General features: G+C 32.4%; 2 protein-coding genes across 3 annotated transcripts; both read right to left on the bottom strand.

The window, feature by feature from the left end:
* Positions 1 to 497: 497 nt before the first annotated feature.
* Positions 498 to 4,048, bottom strand: LOC141534340 (aminoacylase-1). The gene is made up of 5 exons (XM_074253650.1): positions 3,461 to 4,048; positions 2,337 to 2,506; positions 1,754 to 2,257; positions 1,250 to 1,540; positions 498 to 1,161 (listed from the first exon to the last, which is right to left on the bottom strand). The coding sequence occupies exons 1-5, from the start codon at positions 3,555 to 3,557 to the stop codon at positions 1,018 to 1,020; spliced, it is 1,206 nt and encodes a 401-aa protein (XP_074109751.1). The 5' UTR covers positions 3,558 to 4,048; the 3' UTR covers positions 498 to 1,017.
* Positions 4,049 to 8,855: 4,807 nt separating this feature from the next.
* Positions 8,856 to 25,721, bottom strand: Upset (SET domain-containing protein upSET). Of its 2 annotated transcripts, none has more exons than XM_074253585.1 (8): positions 25,361 to 25,721; positions 15,857 to 18,522; positions 15,681 to 15,768; positions 15,412 to 15,559; positions 10,248 to 15,340; positions 9,740 to 9,974; positions 9,491 to 9,628; positions 8,856 to 9,388 (listed from the first exon to the last, which is right to left on the bottom strand). In XM_074253585.1, the coding sequence occupies exons 2-8, from the start codon at positions 18,205 to 18,207 to the stop codon at positions 8,898 to 8,900; spliced, it is 8,544 nt and encodes a 2,847-aa protein (XP_074109686.1). In that variant the 5' UTR covers positions 18,208 to 18,522; positions 25,361 to 25,721; the 3' UTR covers positions 8,856 to 8,897. The 2 variants fall into 2 exon arrangements, with proteins under 2 accessions (XP_074109686.1, XP_074109688.1); XM_074253587.1 differs by having other exon boundaries at positions 10,257 to 15,340; positions 25,361 to 25,719.
* Positions 25,722 to 25,857: the final 136 nt, after the last annotated feature.

The following is a 25,857-nucleotide window of genomic DNA, read 5'->3' as shown; positions in this document are numbered from 1 at the left end:
TAATTAATTTTTTTAAGTTTTTTTTTAATATTAATTATTTTCACAACTTGCCGATTTTAAAACTTTTTAATTTGACAGATATTGAAGTAGATTAGTGGACGAGTCCATTATTTTGCTCAAGGTAAGGAAGTTTGTAGAAAATTAGTGGGGGCATTCTATAGGGATTCGTATATATCTGTATATATTTTTATGAGTCCAAGTAGGGATACTATACTCCGTTAAGAATGAATTGTGATGATTGTACGATGTGCGTACAATTATCATGGTAATATTACACTTACTCATTAAATATATTTCGTGATATTACACTCAGATGATTCCTTCTACGAATAACACGATAGTATTTAATTCGTAGCACTTGCACGTGTTTTATCAATTATCTATATTAATATTATATTTTATTACTTTTCACTGAGTATAAATATTACGTTTAATCGCACAATTTTATAATTTATAATTCTATTATTAAACTCTGGGTTTACAAGTTAAAGTTAAACTTTCATTTTTGTAAAATATATTTCTTTTGTAATTATTATAGACTTCACTTGTTTTGATCTCAACATTTCAGTAGAAAAAAAAACAATAACTTGATAATATTCGTAAAGATTTAAATATAATAAAATAAAATAAAAAAAAATAAAAAATAAAAAATAAAAAACAGTTGATAATTAGCTTTCTTCATTTTTTTCATTCCACCGGTAAAGTATTGCACTAAATTATTTGCAGTGTTTCTTCAGTTGATCATCTTTGGCATTTAAATTTTCTTTCCATCAACTTTTGTTGTTGTTTTTCATTATTATTATTATAGATCAAGTTACAATCACTTGAATTGTGTAGCACTGATTCAATATGTTTTAAAGATTGAATATTATTGCTTAGTAGAAGAACGTAGATCTATATATCACTTTTTAAAACCTTTGTTACTTAATTTCTTGATTTATCAAAAAATCTTGATTGCACTTTTTACTTAACTTAATTTTAATCTTGAGTATTAAAATAGCAAGCTTAGTTTAAAGATTAAACATTAGCCACTGATGGAATAATATCCATGTAAATTTCAATTCCACGTAGAAAAACATCTTTGTTCAAATACTCATTATGATCATGAAGTAATATCGGAGTATTGTTCATAGGTGAGAAGCCAATAGCGGGTAATCCAATCTGTTGAATAATTGTTTGTATAATTTATGAATTAATATTATTGCTTTATAGATTTAAAAAAAAAAAAAAAAAAAAAAAAAAAACTCACCCCGCGTACATAACGGCTATCAGTTCCGCCTGGGAAAATTCCGATTTGTATTTTCATCCCACGTTTATCAATTGCACTCTTGAACGCCAGCCAAAAAGGATTATTATCATCCAATTTAGTACTTTCAATTTTAAGATTTTTCTGTTCATACTCGACGAAAACTCCTTCACCGGCTTCACGACACCAGCTGAGAATGGTCTGCTCAAATTCTGCATGATCGACAGTCGGTGGGATCCGAACATCAAATACTGCAGTCAACTGCTCCGGAATCACATTTGCTTGAACACCACCCTGTAAGTTAAAATAAAAATTAATAAAAATTTCTTTTTACTCTTAAACAAATAAATTTAATTTAATAAAAAAAAATTGAAAGTAAAATTTAATTTCTTCATACTTACAGCTTAGATATCCTGAGTAAGACATAAGCCAAAAAATAGTTTATTATTTAAGTAATATTAAAATAAATTGAGAGATTAATAAATTAAATGTATTAATTATACTCACTGAAAGCTTGGTGAGATTGACCGACATGACATCTCCAGGCATGTAATTGCCAGTATCAAGTTTAGCTTTCTGATCAGCCCTGAGATCCATGAACCGATCAATAATGATACGGAGCTTTTCACCAGCAGTGTTGGGCAGCAACAAAGATCCATGACCTGGGTGACCCGGACAAGTGACTTTGATATGCCAAATGGCTCTCTCGCCGTTGAACATGTAGAAAGTCTCTTCAGGTGACGCGACGCCTTCATCCAAAGCGAAGCCAACGTTCAAAGCTTTGAAGTCAGCAGTGTTGACAAAAGCTTCCATACCAAGAACCCCACCAATCTCCTCATCGGGGACAAAAGACATGTGGATTGTACGCTTGAAGCGCAACCCATTCATCTTCATGCGTCTTATAGCTTCGATGTACTGGATACCAACACACTTCATGTCCTGAGAGCCACGAGCGTAAATGTTCCCTTTGTCGTCTATCTCTGCGCTGAATGGCGGATAAGTCCATTTATCCTGAAATTTTTAATTTATCAGATAAATTTTGTATTATAATTTAGGTGAATAATTTTAGGGTATGTTAAAAAGTACCTACAGCGAAAACAGGAACTACGTCCATGTGACTGTTGAGCAACACCGCGGGTACTGCTGGGTCAGTACCTACCCAGGTGATGACAACAATCGGTTTTCCTTTGTAATGCTCGTAGACTTTGATAGGCAAGTCCAAGCTTTGTGCTTGACGACGTAGAAACTCAACACAATCATCTGGAAAATTTTTAAAATATGGTTAGATGTAAAATAAATTAATTCAAGCATCGCGTTGGTATTTGCTTTCAAAAGTAGGACATTATATAAATCTTCAAGTATTTAAAAGATTGGATTGTGGTTAATTAATGACAGTATGATTAATTAACAATACCAAGATAAATAAAATAAATTTTAATAATTTACAGCTTTTATATAACACAAAATATGAAAAAAAAAAACAACGCTTAGTTAATTCCACGTAGTAACACCGCTAGAGCAAAGTCGAATTTTGCACTAAAATAGTTATCTTATCACCACCTAAATCTCCTATCACAGGACTTTATCTTTATGACACTTAATACTGATAGAAAAATTGCAAAATTTAACTCTAATATCTATAAATACTCTTTAAACAACGTTAGCGTCTTCCAAAAAGTTCCCATACGACTCGACATCTTTGTCACCCAACACACAAACATTTAACAAATAAATGGATTTAAAAATGAAAAAACTCTCGAAAACTAATAACAAAACTTATAATACTTTTTAAAAACAATTAATAAATAATTTTTGATAAACAATTATTATTAAATAGAAGATTAACTAAAGAAAGCCAGGGCGGGGCAGCGACAATGGCTGGATGATAGCGTCTCTGACGCGACGTGCGTCCACTCTCGCGTCATTTATTTTCACAAAATAAAACTAGTGAATAAAAAAAAATTTATGTCAGTAATAATGTTATTAAATAAATAAAAATCACTTTCAGAATATCACCATAATTAATAATAAATTCAATAAAGTTTAACTAAAAGACGCGTCACTATGGAGAGACTCACACGGCGTTACTTACATCCCAGACGCTCTTATAATTTAGTTAACAATTAATTTACCTATTTAAATAAATGAAAAAAAAAATGTCATTATTGTTGTTAGTGGACTGAAGAGTGTAGTTAAAAAAATAAACAAACTTACCGTAATTAACATTTGGCTGAACAGTAGGAATCCGCAGATACTCGCGGAAATTCTCTACAGCTGTTTCGTCCAGCTGAGTCCGAGACGGCGAGGACATCACGATATATGGTGTGCTTATGCTATGGCGCTTGCGTATGTATGTGTTGTATACTGTGTACACTTTTGAAATGCGCGTGCAATCTACAATCTTATACTTAGTATTAGCCTCAAACTCAAACTTGGTGATTATTGTATGTGCGTCGGTGTCGTCTGATGTGTAAGTAAGACCTGATGAGAGAATCTGAGTGGTTGCTACCCTGGACTGCACTGCTTGTTGCTTGTTACTCGTAACCTGTCACTTTCTTATTAACTATACTACTGTATATTGAGGTATACTTATATAGTTTGATATGGAAGTATTGCAAGTAAAGTGTTGCTACTCTTCTCTTTTCTTACTTAGCTTCTCGGTATTCCGTGTGTAATTGTAATAGTGCAGCAATGAATTTCTCGTGTGTTGTGACCAAGTGAGCGAGATCTTTTGTATTTTGTTCAGTCAGGAAGGCTAACTTTATACTCGTTACCCAATCAAATCATTCAATTCAATTTCAAGTACGCGCATGAGCTAAATTTATTTATACGAACCGTTTTTTTTTTTTTTTGTTTTATTTATTTGTTTAAATTTCTCGCTGAGTTATTGGTAATTACAATTAATTTTTTATCATTGTTATGAAAATTAATTCAGCAGATATTTGATAATTTTAATAACACTGAAGTAAGCCGTCAGCTGTTAATTACAAAAATTTTTTTAATAAATTAATTACAATAAAAAAATGCTTCTGAAAATTTTTATTAATTTTCCCGTGTGAAACTTTTTAATTAAAAATTTTTTTATAGTAATTTAATTGCTGTAAGATTCTAAAAAAATTTTTAATAAATTATGGCAAAAAAAAATTGACATGGAGAAATTTAAAATTCAATTTTTTATTTTTAAATAATTTTTTAGAATAAATTTACTGATTAAAAAAGTAATAAAGCAACTGCTAACTTTAATGTCATATAATTGTTGAGTAATTTATGAAGAAAAAAATTTTTCTGTGTTAATAGATCGATCATTTAATTTCCGTTTATTTTCATTGCAGCTTTATTTCAATTGGTTGATTAAATAAATTGAAAAATGACGTGCAATAAAAAATATAAGTGAAGATTGAAATTATTATTTCATTATATTTTTATAAATTGTCATCAGTTTTAAAGTAAAAATATTTTTTTATCATGACACTTGATAATTTTTTTATTTTTCTTGAAAAATAAACGAAACCTTGAAAATTATTTATAAAAAATTATATTTATAATTTTTTCGAGATTATTTTTTTTTTTAATTTTTTTTGCTGTAATTTATTTTAAAAAAAAATTTTTTTAATAAATTTGCTCTAGATTTTATTAAAATTTAAAAGATTAAAGATATCTTAAAGGTCATTGAAATGTTATTAATATTTACTTAAAAATATGCGATATTAAAATTAAGAGAAAATATTTGATTAATTTTATTCGTAAAATGTATTTCGATTTATTAAATTTCATATAATAATATGTATGCCTAAATAATGAGCTTTTTACACATTATATGTAATATAGCGTTATATTATAGAATAACTCGTTTATATTAATTATAATTAATTAATTAGATTTATTTTTTTTTAAATTGTATTAATTAAATCATTTATACAATATAACACATACTTAAAATCGTAATATTTTCTAAAATCTAGGCACGTACATATGTAACGGCAAATTTAAAATAAAAAATTGTTTGTTATTTATATACCACTTTTAATTTTAACTAGTTTTTATTTATAATATTTATAATTATTTATTATATTTATTCACTTATTAATTATTTACAACACCGAAACATCTGTTTTATTATTTTATCTTAACACCTTGTATTTTAGATATAATTTTTATAATATTAATATTAATATTAATAATAGTATAATTATAATAATGTTAATATCATTACAGGGGAACAAATTATAAAATATAATAGTAACAAATTAATAAAAAAAATATATTATAATGAGAAAGTGTAAAAAAATGTTAATTTTGTATTGTTAATTATTCACGCATGGTATTTTTTTTTTGTTATTATTCTTTTGTTCAAATTGCTCTTTTATAAAATCATTAATACTTGTATTTATATGTATCTATTTTAAAATACATGCGACTTTTACTTTTTTTTTTTTTTTATAAGAATAATTACAATAGTATTTACAGAATTAAAATTACCAATTTACATAATTCTTATCACTTGACGTTCTTATTGATGATAAAAAAATCGTCTGTTAAATTTCCTTTTTTCTTTCTTTATAATTATAATAATAATAAATTGAAAAAAAAAAATTTAATTTAAACAAATACGAGAATTGTCAAAAATATATGTTTGCGTACAAAAAATATTTGACTTTTTTTTGCGTTGTATATTTCCAGAGCGATTCAATTTTATTTATACTAAATGTAACACATGGACAATTTTATTAATTAAATAGCTTCAACTTTTAATTATTTTGGTCTTGAGCGTTGATGATAACCGGTAGATAAATCGTTTAGTTTTGCAGCTAGTTTAAGTTCACATAAAGTTTAAGCGATAAATTAACTATCATGCAGAAGCTTTTACGGGATATTACACTACAGCTTGTTTGTTAGTTGTCTTCAATATTTTTTTTTTTTTTTTTAAATATAATTATTACACGCTAATCAGCATTAAAAAAATTAAAAAAATAATATGCATTAATTATTATTAAAATAAAGTGTATCAACAAAGTATCTCTTGATAATGCTTGAAGAGAAGGTGAAAAATTGCACCGCGGGCCTATTAATTATTAATCTGAATAGAATAAAAAGAGTCATGAGTTTATAATATTACAAGTGTATTATTTTAATTAAATATTTTATATTTTGTGATGCGAAAATCTATTTTTTCGGAATATTAATTATTATTTACAATAGTATTATGAAAAGATTGCTGAAATAAACATTTTATTTTTAATATATTTATAATTTATAATTATTTTTTCTTTATACTAATTACAATAAAAATTATGGTATTTAGAAAAAACAATTATTTAATTCTCAGCAGTCTTCTCATTTCACCGGGTAATTATATTCACGTTAAATTCCTTAACATATATTAATTATAATAATTAATTTTAAATTTAAAGTTATATTTCCTACTATCAATATTTTCTATGTTAATTTTTTTTTTGATAAACTGACATCGAGCAATGTACATTTGTTGTACCTAAATATGTATCAAGTGACCTGTGAGTCGTTGTAATATTGGTGTATTTAATACGCGATTACTTTAATTAAATAATATAAAGACTTTGTATGTCATTGATAATTAAACAGCTTGAACAAATTAAACTGAACATTAATTAAAATAAAAAAAAAAAATACAAGTGGATTATAGCCATTACCGATAATTAATTCTATGAAAATAAAAAAAAATAAAGATAATTATAATTGATTAAATTTATAAATTTATACATTTAACTATTGTAATACAGAGCAATATTTTAATACTCTTATTAAATTATTAAACCGTTAAATCCGAACATTAATATTATCTTAAATAATATTTTTAAATATATAATATTTACACATGTACATTTTAATTATATACTATAAAGCTTTTTGTTGTGTAATTATTTGCGCTACTGTAATGTACTGTAATAATACAACCATTATATGGGATTTAAATGTATGGCTAATAGGATATGAATATTATCTGTTGTCTAACTTTCAACTATTGTATTGTGCATTAATATTAATTAATAATTAATATAATATATATAATTCACTGCCGATTATTTTTCATACAGCCCTAGTAAAAGTTTTATTTTAATTATCATGTGATGTTAGAAATTTTTGGACGCTTGTTCATGTTAATAGCAATACCTATATTTATTTGATATTTATTTTATTTTTTTTCTGTTTATTTAAATTATTAAACATTACCCCAACTATCGCAGTTTGCTTTTTTTATTTTTGTTCGATTTAAGTTTGTACTCGTACAAGTGACTTGAGTCTTATGTACGTTTGGAATTTTTCATTTATTCAATTATTTTTTTTTTTTTATTTTTATCATAGTTTCATATATTTTACCATTTTTTTTTTTTTTTTTATTTACTAGCGCTTTTATGTAACAGAAATAAAGTCTCTGTTTACCATTCAATGATATTCGAATAAAAAATAAAATATAAATTGTAAATTAATAACTAATAATTATTAAATAATTACAATTAATACTTTAATTATAATAGTTTTATTCTTTCTTTCTATAGTTATTTTTTAATGATTATTTAATAATCGTAAAATTCTACCGAAGCGGGCAAGAATACACGCGACTCAATAATAATAATAATAATAATGCATAAAAATGTTAAACATTAATAAAAAAAAAAGAAAAAAATAAACATTTGATTTTAGATTTCAAAAATAATTCAACATGTATTTATTAATAATTATCAATTAATTAATTAATTAATTGTTTAGCGAAAATTTTACAGTGAAATATAAAATATAGACAACTCTGAGAATAATTTTTACACTGCTAGCATATTTATTATAAATTAACAATTATTTTTTTTTTTATACTAATAGGAATAATAACTAACTAGCAGTGCAGCTGATCTAAAAATCCACAGCTACTATTAAATGTATATATATATATATATATATATATATATATATATATATATATATATATATATATATATATATATATATATATATATACTTTTGTTAAAGTATGTATAGTATTACGAAATCTTAAATTTAATTATTTACATACCGAATGACATATGAATGTTATTTTAACATCACTATAATTATTATATATTTATATTAATTAATAATAACATGTATTTATGATTACACATAGTTTAGTCTCAATGAAAGCCTTTTCCAGATTGACCATCACTTATATAAGATTATTCAAATCATCTTATTACCTCAATATTATCAAAATTCATCTGTACATTATGACTTCTGTTGTAACAGATTTTTCTTAATTTTACATTTAATTACTCTTACTCTGGGCACTGCGATTAGATCCAGTATAAAAAAAAAAAAAAAAAATTACGCTTTATCATTTTGATATTATGCAACCATCAATATAATTTTTCTTCTCCAGCGTACCAACTAATATAAAATACTACTCCTCAAACGAACCTTTACTAAAATCTTTCAAATCGAATAAAAACGTCAAATGCATTTTTTAAATTTGAATCTTTTTTTTTTTTTTTTTTTTTTTTTTTTTTTTTTTTTTAAAAAAGAAAAATAGATTCGATTAAAAACTTAGGCCGTTTTTTAAACGCCAGTTATATTAAATATTCTTTTAGTCAATCAAATAATCAAGGGTCGAAATAAATTCTTTATTCAATCATTTAGTTAGAAGTTATGTCCTGGGTGCTGGAGGAGGATGACTGTAATAAGGCTTCTGGGGCGGTGGTGTCGGGGTGAAGCCGGGCGGTGGTGGTACAGGCGTCGGCGTCGAAACGGGAAAACGTGGCGTAGTTGCGGGTGGACTAGTCGCTGGGATAAATTGTGGAGGGTACGGATTCGCACCGGGCGGTGCTTGCGGCACGAGAAATTGTGGAGGTACCGTCTTACCCACTGTTGAGAGAGTTGACGTCGGTGCTGGCACTGGATAAATCCCTGGCGGTGGTAGTGGCGGTGGAATAGGCTGCGGTACAGCCATAACATACGGTCCAGGCATTCCTGGTTTTACTTGAAATTGCGGATAATGTATGGCCGCCGATCCTGGTGGTGGTATGTAAGTTTGTGGGGGTAATTGCGATGAAGTATACGGAGTCGGTCCTACAGTCATCGGAATTTGATTTGGCATTGCTTCTTTACGTGCTTTTAAAATAGCCTCTGCAGTTAATCCTGTTAAAATAAAATTTTAGAAATTTTATTAAAAAAATTAATTAAATTAAATTGTATCTCCGTTTAAATATTCTAATAAAATTAATATTTCAGAATAGTTACCTTGTTTTCGAGCCCTTTCTTCTTCATCATCGCTTAAAAATAGTCCAAATTCGCGTTTCAATCTTTCAGTGAGATTTTCTCGTTGTCGTTCGACAAGCGTAGGTGCTGCTGACCATCCAATGACACCTTCTTCATTGCCTGTAATTTTACTATACATTAGCCTTTATACCAGTCGAGCTTATCCCTAGTACCACTAAAACCCGTCTTATAATAAATTTATAAATCTACAAAAAATAATTAAATAATTACCTTTACGTTCGTCATTTTCCGAATTAGCAAAAAGCGGAAGAGACGTCAAACTCGGAACATCATGGCTGGTTTTTGCATTATCATCATCGGAGCTCAGAGATGATGTTCCGCTGCTTGCGCTGTCTGATCGACCGCGTGGACTTTTATCAGAAGATGCTACGTCACTTGACGGTTCAGGTTCCGGTGGTGTCTCCGTGGACTGTTGTTTTCGTTTTCGATACTCGGAGATCGATAACTAAAAGAAAAAAAAATTATTTTTAATACTTAAAATTCATCAGTTGGTTTTGATAATCTAAACTTTTAGTAACAGATAAGAAAACAGCCAAAAAAAAATCAATAAACTGGGTGAAGGATGAATGGAGATGATAATTATGCTTGATAATTATTAGTAAGAACTTAAGTACGTGCAGCTACTTGAGTATCGGATTATTTACTGGAGGGATGAGTGAGGATTTGAAAAGAAAAATAAACAGCAGTCTACCCTAGGCAGACTTGACTACATTCCTACCGTTCTAACCTTACGCTTGACTGGTGCCGGTGTATCGTGTTTTGGAGATGGGCATCGATTGGGCACTGCTGTCCTCGGATCTTTTAGCCTCCTAATTTCAGGCTGAGGCGGCGGTGGTGGCAGAACTTTTTCTTCAACTTTTGCAGGAACTATTTCTTCTTTAGTCGCTGGGACAATTGGTAAATTCTCTGGGACACTTGGTTCCGACACTATAGCTTCAATATGATTCAACACAGGTGGACTTGTATTTTCTAACAGCGAGTTGAAATTTTCCGACGGTGGGCTCATTTTTTCTAATGCTGGATATAAATTATCTAACGGCGTACTAGAATCATCCACCAATGGATTAATACTTTCCGACGAGTTAATATTTTCCGCAAGAGCACCAAGATTTTTAGGAGATAATTTAATTTCCTTGGTTGATAAATTAACATTTATTGGAGATAAATTTGCTTTATTTGGAGACAAATGTAATGTTTCTTTTGGTGATGGATAAATGTCCTTCGACAATGAATTAATTGGTGGATCCAAGTCTTCCGGAAACGGGTTAATACTTTCTAATGGTGGATTTATATCTTCTGGTGACGGATTAATATTTTCTAAAGGTGGATCTGTATTTTCAGCATTCATAAACGGTGTCGGTTCTTCGTCAATTTTAGATCTTAAAATTTCTCTCAAAGCAGTTGAGAGCTGATTTTTATCATCGCCGTTCTCAGCTATTTCCACAGACTCCATGTCGATTGTTGATTCAATCATCGCGGCTTCATAAACAAGACTTTTCTTCGGAGCTGCGGAAGAATCGAGTTTTTTGCGAATTCTTTCACTCAACGGCGGGATTGACTGAAATATTTTAGGCGGTTCGACAACAGCTGACTCACAATCGATATTCGAAGACACAGAATCAAACATTGACTCCTCAGATGTTGTTGTCGTCGTCGTTGACTCTAACTTAGTAGTCTCAGGAGATTTCAACCGAGTGTCCAAATTTTCAGTAAGAAATACTTGGCCACTTGATTTAAACTCTTGATTATGAGACATTGTCTCAAGTTCTTTAAAAGCTCTTTCCTCCACGGCTCGTTCAAGCTCTTTAAATCGACGTGGTTCTTCCTTGGGCTGCAGATCTTCAATATCACGGTCTTCCGAGTCAGAATCTTCTTTTGAGCTGTCCATTAATCCCTCGATACCATCCATGCTTTTGTAATCTTTATCTGAGCAAGTGTCAACCTTTTCCTTGTAATCGTTGCCGTCATCACCAGTTATCATCTTCATCTGCGCTTCAACGTCGAACTCATCAATAGAAGAAGCATCGTTGGATTTACAGTCTTTTTCTAAATTTTCAAAAGTTTGATTAACAGTCGCTGTTTGACTGTACGTCAATGTCATCTCAACTGAACTTTGTTTGGCCTCAATATCAGACTCCATTGCAATAACCGGTGACTTTGGTTCATCGGTTTCTAGGTCACTTTGGTTAGCGATTTCCATAGAACATTTTTCATCATGCAATGGTGAACTTGACTCTCGTTTGATCGGATACTCTGGAGCGTCAGAAGGCTTAGTGACGTCTAAAGATTCTTGAGATTTAATATCAGGCTTTACTTTGACTTTTGTTAAATTAACAGACGTAAGTATGTCATGATTATCTTCATCTGTTTCCATAAGCTCATCTTTAATATTTATTTTAACCTCAGATTTTATTAAATCGACCTCGTCTTTTACTGAAACGTCTATTTTATCACTCCCTCTGTCGTGCTCTTTGATTTCTGATTCAGATATTTCAGGTTTAGTTTTGATAGCTTCAAATAATTCCGGTTTCTCTGACTCTGAATTGGTATCTTCTTTCATAGTATCAGCTTCATAATCAGTTTTAATTCTTCTCTCCATGGACAGTGGCGAGTGTGGTTGTTCGCAAAAATCATTTTCAGATAAAGTAAGCGCTGAGTTAGTAGGACCGGCTTCAGTGTGTACGGGTGTTGGAGTTGTCGGCGGGGTATAATTGTCCGATGAAATACTTTCACGAGCGATTCGACGTTTTTTTGGCGGCGCTACCATTTCACTGGGCGGACTTTCAGGTCTGCTGTTGGGCGAGTCGCATTCTTCAGAGATGGCTTGTCGTAGCCAACGTTTCTTAGCTGATCCTGATGAGACTGGACAGCCATTGGCATTCTGAGCAACAGCTTGTTTACGTTGTGGAAGCGAATCACAAATTCCCGAAACAGAATTAGCGGCTTGCACAAGAGTAGCCAGACTTTTAGCCGCATAACTTTGTGTCAAGAACTCAGGTGAGGGATCAGTAGGTGAAAGAAAATCAATGGACCTATTTGTCGAAGGAATTACTGGACTTGGCGATGGTACAGACGCAATTGACATGTTTGGTGATATATGAGGCGGTATTTGCACGTGAGTCTGCGGTGTATCCGGAGAGTCTCGCAGCCACTCATTCATCATCGCTTTTTTAGTTTTTGGAAATTTGAATCCCGGTGCGAGAGGTCCAACCGCTGCTGCAACCAAAAGACAAGCCGATGACAACGGCGTCGAGGGAGTTGAACTTTGAGAACTGCTACTCGCTCCACTGTCACAAGTGGGACTTTTACTTGGTGGTGGTTGCTGGAGTGGCGGTGAGCTTGGACCGGGTACGTTTGAATTAGCAAGAGCTAATAAAAGACCCGCTGCTGTTGGTATTGTTTGATTATTAGAATCCTGAGCGATTCCCACGCAATTTTCGTCCTTTGTTGGTGTGTGAAGCCGCGGAGAAAAAGGAGCCTCGCGATTAGGTATACATGAAGAGGGTGGTGATTGCATCATGATACTTTCATCACCAGACGACATGTCTGAGTCGGCTGAGTTTAATCTAGTTCGCCGACTATTTTGAGACTGTGAACTACTTGTTGTTCTTGCCCGACCCTTTCGTCTTTTTCGTCTGAGCGGTCGTTCAATATGCTGTTGCTTTGGCCTGGTGGGAAGGCTGAGAGGCAAATCATCGTTATCACTGTGGGCACCTCCGGACTCTTTTCTCTGAGCGTTTCTTGCTTGTACTTCTTGCTTTCTTTGTTCAGCTTTTTCTAGTCTCTCAAATGCTTTCATAATAGCTTCCATTTTACGTTCCTCCCGGGTCATTTTCTTTTTATCTTTTTTACTGGTTTCTTGTGACGTTGGAGCGGTTTGTGGTGTCGAATGAACCACCTGTTGCATTGGTGGTTGTGATGCTAAAACAAGAGCCTCTTCTTTAGGTAATACTTTAGTCATTGCAGCAGTCACCACTGTCGACGTACTGGTAGTTGTCGTCGTTGTTATCGTAGAAACAGCTACTGCAGTTGCTGTTGCTGTTACAGTTGCTGTAGTTGCTGATGATGATGTTGTTGTTGTTGTCACTATCACTGACGTGGTGGTGGTCATCGTTGTCGTCGCGGTTACCACGGTGGCTGTTGATGATGATGATGATGCTGCTGCTGCTGCTGCTGTCACTGGTACAGTTGTTGTAGTGACAGTTGATGTTGGTACTGGTGTTACAGTATTTGTTATCATTTTTTTAGCGCCAGCTGAGACTGTTGGGGTTGTGGATGTTGAAGACGTAGGAGTCGGTGTTCGATTTGGCGTAGACTGACTTGTAACTGATGGTGTTGAAGAAGTTGTTAAACTAGATACATCATTTTCCTCACTAACAGTATTTCTTCTACCTCGTCTTCTTCGTTCACGCCCATCAACATTCTCCGCAAGAGTACCATTACTACTTCGTCGTGAACTACTGAGCTGTCCAGTAGTCATAGTTATTTGACAAGTACGTGGATTACCACAAGCACATGGAAGAGGCGTACTGCCAGTTAAATTAGTATTAGGTGAAAGTAGCAGATCGTGTTGCTCATGACGAATCGTTATTTCGTTACTTTTTTCAATAGCCGCTATCGTAACAATATACAAGTGTAACGTACCTTTTTCTATACAATGTTTTATTTCAGCATTAGGTTTACAACTCCGCCGTACAAATCTAGCATCGTTACCGTACGTTCTTGTGTCAACACAAACTTCAGTACCTTCACGTGGTAAACGATAGAAAAATACAAAAGGTCCTGGTCGTTGAGCATGCTGCCGTCCTTGAGGATAAGACGACCTGTGTTGCGTACTCAACATGTATTTACCTCTTAACTCAATAATTGGTGTATTAGGTGGAAGGTATACAGTAGCTACTAAAAATCTTAGACTGTTGCTTTGTACATTAATCCGACATTTACCGCTAACGCCAGAGCTCATATTATTCTGTTTTAAATCACTGTGGGTACCATTTACTTTAATGCTAGATATTCTAGCTCTGAGCTCAGGACTATAGTGATTTGTCACAGCCTCTTCATATCTCTCAATCCACTGTCTCAATGGAGCCATATTTGACCCCCAAGCATCTTGAGTTTCATCTTCACCATCTAAACTAATTCTACGCTTTGTTTTTCTTTTTCCCTGACCACGTTTTGCCGTTTCTTTCTTTCTGCCCGCACTTGCTTGTCTTGGAAGCTGCTCTCGTCTTTGACGTTTAGCGACATTATTGTTGTTGTTATTATTATTGTTATTACTATTACTATTGTTGTTGTTGTTGTTGTTGTTGTTGTTGTTATTGTTGTTGTTTAACTTCCTAAGTGTCGAAGGAGGAGGATCGGATTTTCTTCTCGGAACTCGGAGCTGTTGGAGCTGTCGTTTCTTAGCCGGTGGATTATTACTACCGACATCAGTGTCCGCAGAGCTAGTTGATGATGTGTCCGACGATGTATCAGAGTTGAGAAGCTCCTCGCGCTTACGTAATTGAAGCGTACGTGCTCGTTGACGGTCTACACGACGTGGTCGACAAATTTCACAGAGATATTCGTCAGGAATGTTTGATCTGTCGATGCCCATACAATCAACGTGCTGCCAAACGAGACAGCGATCACAGCAAATCATATAGCCATCGTCATGCTCAAAATCACAAATACACCGGGTAACACTGTCTTCGTCGTCACCTTCTCCTTCTGGAGCAGTTTCAGTTTCTTCACCTTCAGGCTCAACTTCACGACCTCCATCACTGCTGATAGCACTCGCTGCGTCATCTGCTGTGTTATTGTTCGTAATAACTGTAAAAAAAAATTTATTTAACATATAATTGATAATAAATAAAATTTATATTCGTCAGAAAAATAATTACCTTGATTGTACATAAATGAATGTTGAAGTGTTGAACCACTCGCACCATTAAGTGGTTGCTGTTGTGGATGTGGTGGTGGCGACACTGGTGGTGGCGTTCGCGGTGGTGGAGCTCCATAATTATGGTCTTGAAGCACAAACTGCAGACACTAAAATTCAACAGGAATTTATTTAAAATCATTTACATGGAGAAGAAAAAAAAAAAAAAAACTTAATAAATATTTATATACTTCATTTGATGTAAAAATTGATTGATAATTTTATAAATACCTCATAAGGTAGCGGCATTCGTCGTACAGGTGAGGTCGGCTGTTCTTGAGATTCTGGTTCCTTTTTCATTTGTATTTCTTGTCCCATTCTGATAATGAAGAATCAATACAAATTATATTAATATTATATTGAACAAGATAATTAATTATTAATTAAAATACTATTTTTATACTTACTTTGTTTCCATCTCTTTATGGGTATCCGGTGAAACTATTGGTAAAATTGTTTTAATCTGTCCACCTTGTGGCCTTATATTTTGTGACTGAGGATACTGTGGTGGCATTATTATTTGTTTTTGCTGAATATTTTGCTGTTGAATTTTCATCGTTTGATTTTTTTGTATCATTATATTAGAAGTATTTAATTGCTGAGGATGAAAATTACGTAGATTTGTTTTTTGTGAGAGCGCATTCCCAACAGGGACTGAAGTATTGTTAGCCGTTTGAGCTTTCAGTGAATTCATATTAGTATTCAGAGAAGTTTTAATACCACCAACTTTTTGGGCATTATTTCGCTGTTGCTGATGATGTTGCTGCTGCTGCTGCTGCTGCTGTTGTTGTTTTTGATGCTGGTGCTGCTGATGTGTTGTAACTTTTTGGACAGGCATTGTTTTTATACAACCCGGTTGCTTTTGGGAAGTCATTTGATTAACAACAATATGTTGCTGAGGTGATTGCTGCTGTTGAATTATTTTAACCGGCTGAGCGTTGACAGTACGATTCAGCGAGACTCCAACTTGTTGAGGATTTGTTTTTACCTGACTCACAGCATTAGCTTTTTGACCCACAGTTTTAATCATATTGCCAGTGTGTTGTGAATTAATGGAAGAATTTTTCATAGGGCCAACCTTGAAAAGCATTTGCGGCTGGGATTGTACTTTAGCATTGACAACCAATGGATTCTTTTGATTTATCGGAATACTTGTTAGAGTGGCATTCTGTTGAATGACATTTAATTTTTGTTGTGAATTAGAATTAGCTGACACTCGTGCTGTCTGTAAAGTAAGCGACTGCTGCTGTTGCTTAGAAACCGCTTGTCCTTGAATAGATTGTGGAATCATTTGTTGGACATGTACCGTATGATGTACATTAACTTGAGACTGCGATATAAGTTGAGCCTTACTTAACGCAACAGCAGAATTAGCCTGAATTTTCGAGACATTTGGAATACTACTACTTTTAACAATATTACTAACATTTGTAAATTGTGAATTTTTCGGTGAGTTATTTAATACCAAAGCTGTTTGAGATTTTTGTAGTGATGTAATTTGAGATTTAGGCTGTTGCTGCTGCTGAGAATTCTGAAAATGTACAGCATTATTTTGTGGCTGATTTTGTGGCACAGAACTTGTTTTTTGTATTCCGGCAATAGATACTTTTTGTACATTTTGGACGTTATTAGCCCCAGTAGAAGCAACTTGTTGCCGTTGAACAGCTAAAGTTTTTGGAAAGACTCCAGCAACCTTTTGTAGCGCTTGAGTTTGATCTATTGGCTGCTGTACAACTGGTACTTTATGATTAGCATTAACTCGTGAATTTATAACAGTTTGATTAGATGACTGATTTTGTTGAATTTTCTGTTGATTATTTTGATGTAATCGTTGAATACTTGAATTAGTGATAACTTGTGTCATCGTCACCGGAGTGATGGCAACATTCGTCGAGAGTGTTTGGGCTTTAGAGACAGCTTGTACTCGGGGTGTAAAATTTTTTGTAACCATTCCTTGATTATTTATACTTGTAATAGTCTTCACTTTATGAACATTGCTATTAGGAGCAGTAGCACTTGGAGATTTATTCCGTAACCTCTGGATGTTAGACATAGTACTAGTCGAGGTTATTGTTTTAACACCTGCAGCTGTACTAACTACCTTCTGTGATGCTGTACTTTGAATAATCCCCGATGAATGCTGATGTTGCTGCTGTTTATTCGGTATAACTTCATACGTGAGTTGAACTTTGCCGGTAAGATTTGAGTTAGCAGTGCTGTTAATCACGGGCTTGGACGTCAGTGGATTTACTGGGGCTGTATTATTTCCTGCTGAAGTGCAGGAAATCAAGGTCCCGGTAGTACTGGACGGTACCTGCTGCTGAGTCAGTATCAAAGGTGCTGCAATTATTTTAGAATCTACAGAAGTTTGAGCAGGTACGCTAATTTTTTGATCTTTTATCGCTTTAGCTGGGTAAACAATCGTTCCAGGTTTAGCAACTGCAGCAATAACACCACCAACATTGGTAATAGTTGTTGTCACATTACTCTTGCTAGCATTTTGTTGAAATTTCATCTGATTACTCGGATAAACTATAGCCGGCTTGGTCACCACCATAGCAGTTGATTTTTCAGGATTTTCTAATTCTTTAGAATTAACAGTTGCTGTTGTTGTTGTTGCCGTCGCTGTACCCAACTGCAAGACAATACTCATTGGTTCGGTTGTTTTTTCTTGGATTGTAACCGAAGCGATTTCTCTGACACTCGAGGTGGTTTCCTCGAGGGTCTCGCCAGAACCTAATTGCAGAACAAAACTCATGGTGGCTTCAGAGGTGCCATTGTTGTCGCCAGACGCAACTTTCTCCACACTACTATTTCCCAGTGACGATCCGGGACCCGGGGACTGCTCCTCCTCGGACCCACTTGCCCCAGCTGCGCCACCGGATAACTTTATTACCGACGGAGTCGACGTTTTGATAAATTTTATATTTACCGTCGAAAATTAAATACGACGGAATAAATGTTTTTAATTATTATTATTACTGGTAGATTTTTTTTTACTATCGGCAGCCAATCGCTGAGCGATGATGCACAGACTCCGAGTTTAAGCTATTTGAGAATACTCGACCAGGAACTGGAACAAAAAGAAAAAAAAATTAGAATATATATATATATATATATATATTAACTTATTTATAGTATATCATTAACGCCTGGACAGTTTAATTATTAAATCATCTATAACTGTGACAAAGTACCAAGCTGCATTATTATTAGATAGTATGTACTTATAGACTATAAAAGGAAAGATATTAAATCAATTGGGTTAAAATAATTGAGGGAGAGACTTGGAAAACCAGCATATAAATTGAAACAAAAATTTAAAAAAAAAAAAAAAAAAAAAAAAAAAAAAAAACTGTTGCTGCATCGCGAAATACTTTCTATTCGTTAAATATCTCTCAGTTGTTGAGCCAAGTGATTGGATCTCTCGGCTTTCGTAGTTTTAAATCCTTTAAAATAATAAATAGCCATGAGAGTACTGCGGACATTATACATTTAACGTTTAGACGTGACATTAGCAGTAACAGCGGCGAATTACTTTCACGATTAGAGAACTGCATCATACTCAATAGCGGTAGCAGTAGTCAATACACCGTCAAGTTGTTCCTGAATTAATGACCCGATTGTATCAAGATTTCCAAGAAGAGAGAAAGAAAAAAGGTGTACAAAAAATAAGACGGATGTGCTCTAACACATTCGTCTTTCTTACAATCATTTTATTCGGTAGTGTAAAACTACGCCCGATCGCTCGGGTCTTCATAAAATTTGCTAGCCTTGAGATAAATTTAAATGTAGAATACCAGAAGTTTCGATCCTCTTTTAGAACGGTTCAACCGACTTTAGAACCAGCTTCTATTTACAATAAAAAAACATCCGGATTTTTTTAATAATTATTTATACATTATTGTTATTATTATTATTAATAATATTAATACATCAAGATATTTTAAAAATCTCATTGCTAATGTGATCAACAGATAATTATTGTAATTGTTAAGACCTTGGGTTTAATAATTCAAATTATTCATTTGAAATTCGCACTACGTGACGTTTTGAGATTTATAAACTGTAATAATAATAATAATAATAATAATAATAATAATAATAATCAGTATGTGTGTATATATTTATATAAAGCAAAATTTAAATCAATCTAGATAGAGAAATGAGACTGAAAATGAATCAACAACTTGGTAAGTATAAATATTCAGCGTAAGTATATACATATATTAGCATCAACCTGGTGCAATTGTAAACGTAATTTATAGTAGTATGAAAAATTAAATACTAATTTAAAACGTAATAAATATTACAATTAATATTATTATTATATTTTTTATCGAAATAAATATTAAAAAAAATATTGTACGATAAAATATCAACACAACATTTTTCTACTCTTTCAACTGTACATCTATACCCTATTTTAGCTTGCATTGTGTACAACCGAGGCAAAGCAAACCAATGTATAAATGTTTTTTTTTTTATATTTATACCGACGACGATAGTCAACAGAGTTCAGTTGGCAGCAATGGAATCTGCAGCGACCTACTTGGCGTACCTCGACCCTTGCATTGATTTGAAAAGTACGAGCCGAAATAATTCGCCAACTTGCTTACATTACTCTCATTTATTTTTTCATTTCATCTAGCTTGCTTTCTCTTGTCATTTGTTTACTCTGGCTCTTTTTTGCCCTGCAATTTAAAGCACTGAATTATTATTATCCATTGAATTCACTTAAATTATATAATAATTTAATTTTTTAATTAAAAAAAAAAAATAAATAAATAAAAATGGGGATGTTCCTTTCATTGCGAACAGAGTCGAGGTAAACACGAAAGAAGAAGAAGAAGATGATGAGATTGAAAAGAGGCCATGAAAAGTAATTGCTGAAAGAACCAAGTGAAATATGTGAGCTCCCGTCAATAACCGGTATTTACCATTATATTCTCCTGTTTATTTTTTTTTCAACATTTGAACCTCACAAAAGCAGAGAAGAAGAAACACAAACCGGATAAAAAAAAGTTTAAAGAGTTTAGATCAAAGAAGAAATAAGAGTAGATGCATCTGAAAATATACAGTGATACTGTGAAGTAATCTAACCATCCATATATCAATGCATCCTTGTATTTTCTTTATGAAACATGTATATGTCGGATGAAATAGCCGTAACATTGGGTGATAAATGCGATTTCATCGTTATACTGCGCCAGCAATTGACATCATGACCTAACGAAGCTAAGCCTACTTTATAGTCCGTCTGATCATTATTGTTAGGCTTCATAGTCCTACGAGCCAGTGGCTATTGTCTCGTGATTTAAATATTCAATGATTTCTTTGTTGTTGGCCATTCATAGGAGGCAATTATTTGTTACTACCATGAAGAAATAGACTAATAATAACCTTTACGACACTAATACAATTAACAGTAAAATTGTCCTTAGTTATATGTCATATATTTAGCAATCCAGGTGAAAGATGGTAAATATTTAAAATGACTTTTAAAAACAAAGTCAACGGTGATTTTCGAAGGAGAGAGGAGGAATGGCAACAACGCTGGGCCATTGTGTGAGAGCTCAGCATTTCATCCAAGGTTACCCAGTCGTGGGCATATTGGGCGCTCCACTCCTGAGAAGAAGACGAAGTAAGTACATACAATAATAACAATAATATTAATAATAATAGCAATAGCAATAGCAATAATAATAACAGTACTGGTACAAAAAGACGGCAAATGTCCATGAACAATCTCAAGCAACGTTCAACAAACTCTACGCCACTGAGGAGTACGCTGTTGATTTGCACGAGTAGAGTATGTTTTTTAACGAATGTATACGTCTAGTTGGATAGTGTACACAATTGTAGCCATAATAGCTTCTCCTACTCCTTTTTAACTTCATCTACCTCTTATTTTCTTTCTTCGTCTGCTTCTCATGATCCTACTCTTCGTTTTACTGATAGACACTAGAAAAATGGCATTACACATCCCCACTGCATAACCAATTCTAACTTCAACCTAAACTTAAACTCTTGGGTGGATAAAATATAAACTAAATTTTAAAATATTCTCTCTGTAAGTTTGTAATACTCGAGAGATTTAATAAAAAAAATTGCATCCATTTTGTATGATAATGAGGTTTAATTCTACCCTCGGAAAAGCATTTTCCTGAACGAGGTAATTCTTCTCTGAATTAAGAGAATAATAGAAGGAAGAAAAAAAATTATAGGATAACCGAGAAGCAAAAAAGAAAAAAAAAAAGATTATTACAGAACAATTAGCTTTCATGACAACTGTAAATTAGAGAGTTAAAAAAATAAATAAAAGAAATTGAGGGAGACAGTCTGCGGTGTGGAGGCTGCAGAATAATTGAAGCTGATGAGGTCAAATGAAAAAAATAAAAAAAGTTAACAAATAAAGTAACAATTGAAAGTACGTATGTATGAAATTCACACAAACAAATTGCAGTATAAACGTTTTGAGTTAAAATAACAAAGACAAAAGAGTTTTGATTTCGCGCGTGCCTGCATCTGTGAAAGCTACAGCTCGTGTGCTCTCACTTTGTCCTTTGGCTACTGTTGCTTACTTGTGTACATACTGCAAGTACAGTAGAGTACGGTCGATACCATTTCACCTACACTAGCTGATGGATACTCTAGCTCCAGTGTAGAAACGCACCCTAACTATTACCCAGTTATACGCTTTGATCTAACTCAACCATTTTACAAGTAGAGCCAGCTAAAACTCCAGCTCCACCTCCGCGAACCTTTAACTCCTTTATGTAGCCTCTACCTCTTCGCCTCTTACTCCGCTGCTAACCAGCAACCTCTACTCGTGCTTCTTATCATATCATCTACAACCACGATCTCTCTCATGTCGATTGGCTGTCGTTGTCCTCAGAGTGCAACGTGTAGTATGTAATTTTTACTAGCAACTCTTGGTTTATTATTTAAATAACCTGTTGGTGTTTAAAATTTATTTTAATAATAAATAATAAATAAAATAAATAAATATTAATTCAAATCATTACTACCGTAGGTCTGGTTAATTTTATTCTAGGCCCGATCTTTTCAGCAGTCTTCATCTCAAAACTAATTTAGCTTCTTGTATAAATCTATTCAATCTCTTGGATGCTCTTCAATAAATCTTCTATGATTATTTAAATAAAATTCATTGGAATTAATTTCAAGTGTGCTAAATTAATAAATGACAATTTTTGATATTAAATCAAATTAAAAGCCCTGGAAATTTGAAAAAGTTTTATTACAAAGAGAGCGATTAAAATCACAGAGACAAAGAACCGTAGCAGATGGGTCGGATAGTCCGTGGTGTTAAAAAAAAAAAAAAGTGAAATAAAATAATGGACCAATGGGGGAGCATATCCGGGTTTGCTCGTGTGTATAACGCGGCAATCATAAACTGCGACGTAGAGTGCAATAGAGACGCGGGAGAAGGTCGTTGTACCTAGCAATCCGCGTACATGTTATGTTACCAACCTAACTCAACACGCTGTAGCCCCCCGATCTAGCAATAGAGATATAAAATAATAAAAAGGATATATAAATATATAAGGGATCTTGCTTGTTACAATTAAGCTTGTAATTGAAATTTTAATTCAATAAACCGGTTTAATTGGTCATTACTCACGTCATCAAGATCGTCAACTTATTGATTATTGATTAATTGATCATTGGTTGCTGATCTATCATTCGTGATCTATGCTGAAGGATTTTAAATTAATGGCGAGGCTGCATTTGCTTAAAAATGAAATAAAATCGACGACGTGGTAAAATCGCGCGTAGGCGGCCGTACGTTAACGGAAAATCGATGGCGTTTCGAAATGGCGATTCTCGTTGAGCTAGTTGTTTGTAGATTTATATATATATATATATATATATATATATATATATATATATATATATATATATATATATATATATATATTTATAAGATGTGTAAGACAAAAAGAGCAGAGGGATGTAGAGTAGAGTAGAGTATGGTAGAGGTAAGTAGGAACAAGAGCAAGTTGGAATAGGAACAGAGGATGAGGAAGAAGGAGAGGAAGTTTCAGTACGAACGTGATGGTTACAAGAGGGCATTTATTTAATGCGGAGGCGGAGGAAAAAGGACAGAGGACTGAAGGACAAGAGAGAACAACATGGAGAGTACCACCAGCGAGACATCAAGTTAAAGGGTGACGGTATAATGGTGAGGGAAAACTGGGAAAAGTGGAGGCAGTCTGATACCACTGGTGGAGGAGGTTGATAGGTATGCAGTACGACTGTGTAGATGTAGGTGCTCGAGTTTGGTGGCCAGCCGAGGGGCCAGGAGACGGACGGCTACCAACAAAATGGCCGTGATGTAAAACGTTACTAGCGCCGTCTGGAATTATTTTTTTTCTATTCCCGCCGGGAGGATAAATAAATTTTCCATCCACGATCTTGATATTAATTTTGCTCATTATGTTTTAATTTTGCCAGATTAATTATAGGACATCCGCAGAATTTATTTTCTGAAATGATATAAAAAAAAAAAAAAAAAAGATTGTTGATTTTTTAATGAAATATTTCGCCAGGTTATTTATACATTAAATATCTATTTAATTAATGCAATTGAAAAAGTATTTTTTAAAAATATTTTTCTAATGAATTTTTAAAATTATTCAAGACAATAGATATTTAAATATGATGTCTTGTGAGAAGGTTATTATTATATATATTTAGTAATATAATATATAATGAGTACAGACTGTTTAAATAATTAAATTTAATGTCTTGAGGAAAATATTAACAAGCTCTTGTTTTAGATTATTTTTACCATCGTAATTTTTTTTTTTTTTTTATTTGATTTTTTATGTATTGTCACGTTTATGAGGTTTTATCAATAACTTAACGATCGAAATTAATAGCGCAAAAAAAAAAATAAAATAAAAATATCGTTAAAATAAAATAGTGATACCGAATTTAAATTAACATTTTTAATAAATACGATTATGACAAATAAGACTGATAATATATAATCGAATTTTCGATACGTCTAATCATTGTTGACCGATAGTACCGTAACTAGTTTTAGTTTTATCATGCTAAATCAATTTAAACACTTGTAACTTCTTTTTTTATCAAAACTTTTTCAATAAACAATTCACTATTATTATTATTATCGTAATTACGATTATGATAATTATTATTATTTAAGCGAAAAATAAATTTCATCAGACTATTTCCATTTGATTTTTCTATTAGTGACATAATAATAGTGATAATAATAATAATAATAATAATAATAATAATAATCACATTAATTGTTTTAAAATTCTTACTGATAAACTTAAGTCGCACATCAACTCATAAAAGTAATTGTTAAAAATAAATAAAATAATTCATTTTATTTTTTTCTAGTTCAAACTACGACCAGATGTAGCTTGTCTATTTTCACGATCATCAAAACTCGACAACATCACTGGTGATCACTAAAAAACAAATTAAGTCATCAATACATATGTTGTAATTGTAGATATCATCAATAAACTTCTTAACCATCGAGTGAAAAAAAAATTAAAGCATCTTTGAATTGAATAAAGCAAACGATGCCCGCGTTTTAGGGTTACATATTGGTTATGTGCGTAGAAACACCAGAATCACTGTAAAATAATTATAAAAACAATAAATAAATAGTTAAATATTAATAAATAATCACTTAATCACTGAGTAAGTCAATAAACAACTAAAAATTATTATTTATAATACACTTAATTCTTAACAAATGCAGCTTTATACCTGACGATTCTTAAACTATCGATGTTTGTCTTATTGCAATAACATATTATTATTAAATAATATTTAAGAAAAAATAATAATACAATATTAAACAGTCTAGGCATTAAATAGTTTAATAACAATAAAAGTCTTACCTTACTGTGACAGGAATACAGAGACTGACTTCAAACATTGATGTAAACACACGCATTTTAAACATTCAATTGCACCAAGGCAGCTATTAAAAATATTTATAAATCGTTATTTACATCGCGAATAATAATTATTCACTTAATAATACACTATTGCGTTATTGTTTATCGTGCTAAATACAAGAAATTCGTGATCTCTCCGTAAAACATCCATCGAAAACTAAAGATGGCAGCCATTCTTCTCTACAAAACATTGGACCACATCCACGGACTCCCGAGTGACGTAGCCTCGAACCAGTCGCTTTCCGGTTCTCATTTTAACCCGCCAAGTTTGAACCTGTTTGATAAAAACTCTTTATTTCCCGAAAAAATGGCTGATTTTATGAAAAAACTGTTTCTTATCGATATATTGGTGATTATTAAAATATTTTTAATTAATTATTTCAAGAGAAAATGGTAATTTATGAAAAATTATATAAATAATTAATAAAAAATATCGC

The sequence above is a fragment of the Cotesia typhae genome, unplaced genomic scaffold (assembly GCF_013202065.1).
Source record: "Cotesia typhae breed Kobodo isofemale line unplaced genomic scaffold, CoteBio_Ctyphae scaffold_13, whole genome shotgun sequence".
NCBI classification, from domain to species: Eukaryota; Metazoa; Arthropoda; class Insecta; order Hymenoptera; family Braconidae; genus Cotesia; species Cotesia typhae.
The sequence above is the reverse complement of the archived record's forward strand: the minus strand, read 5'-3'. Positions and strand labels throughout refer to the sequence as shown.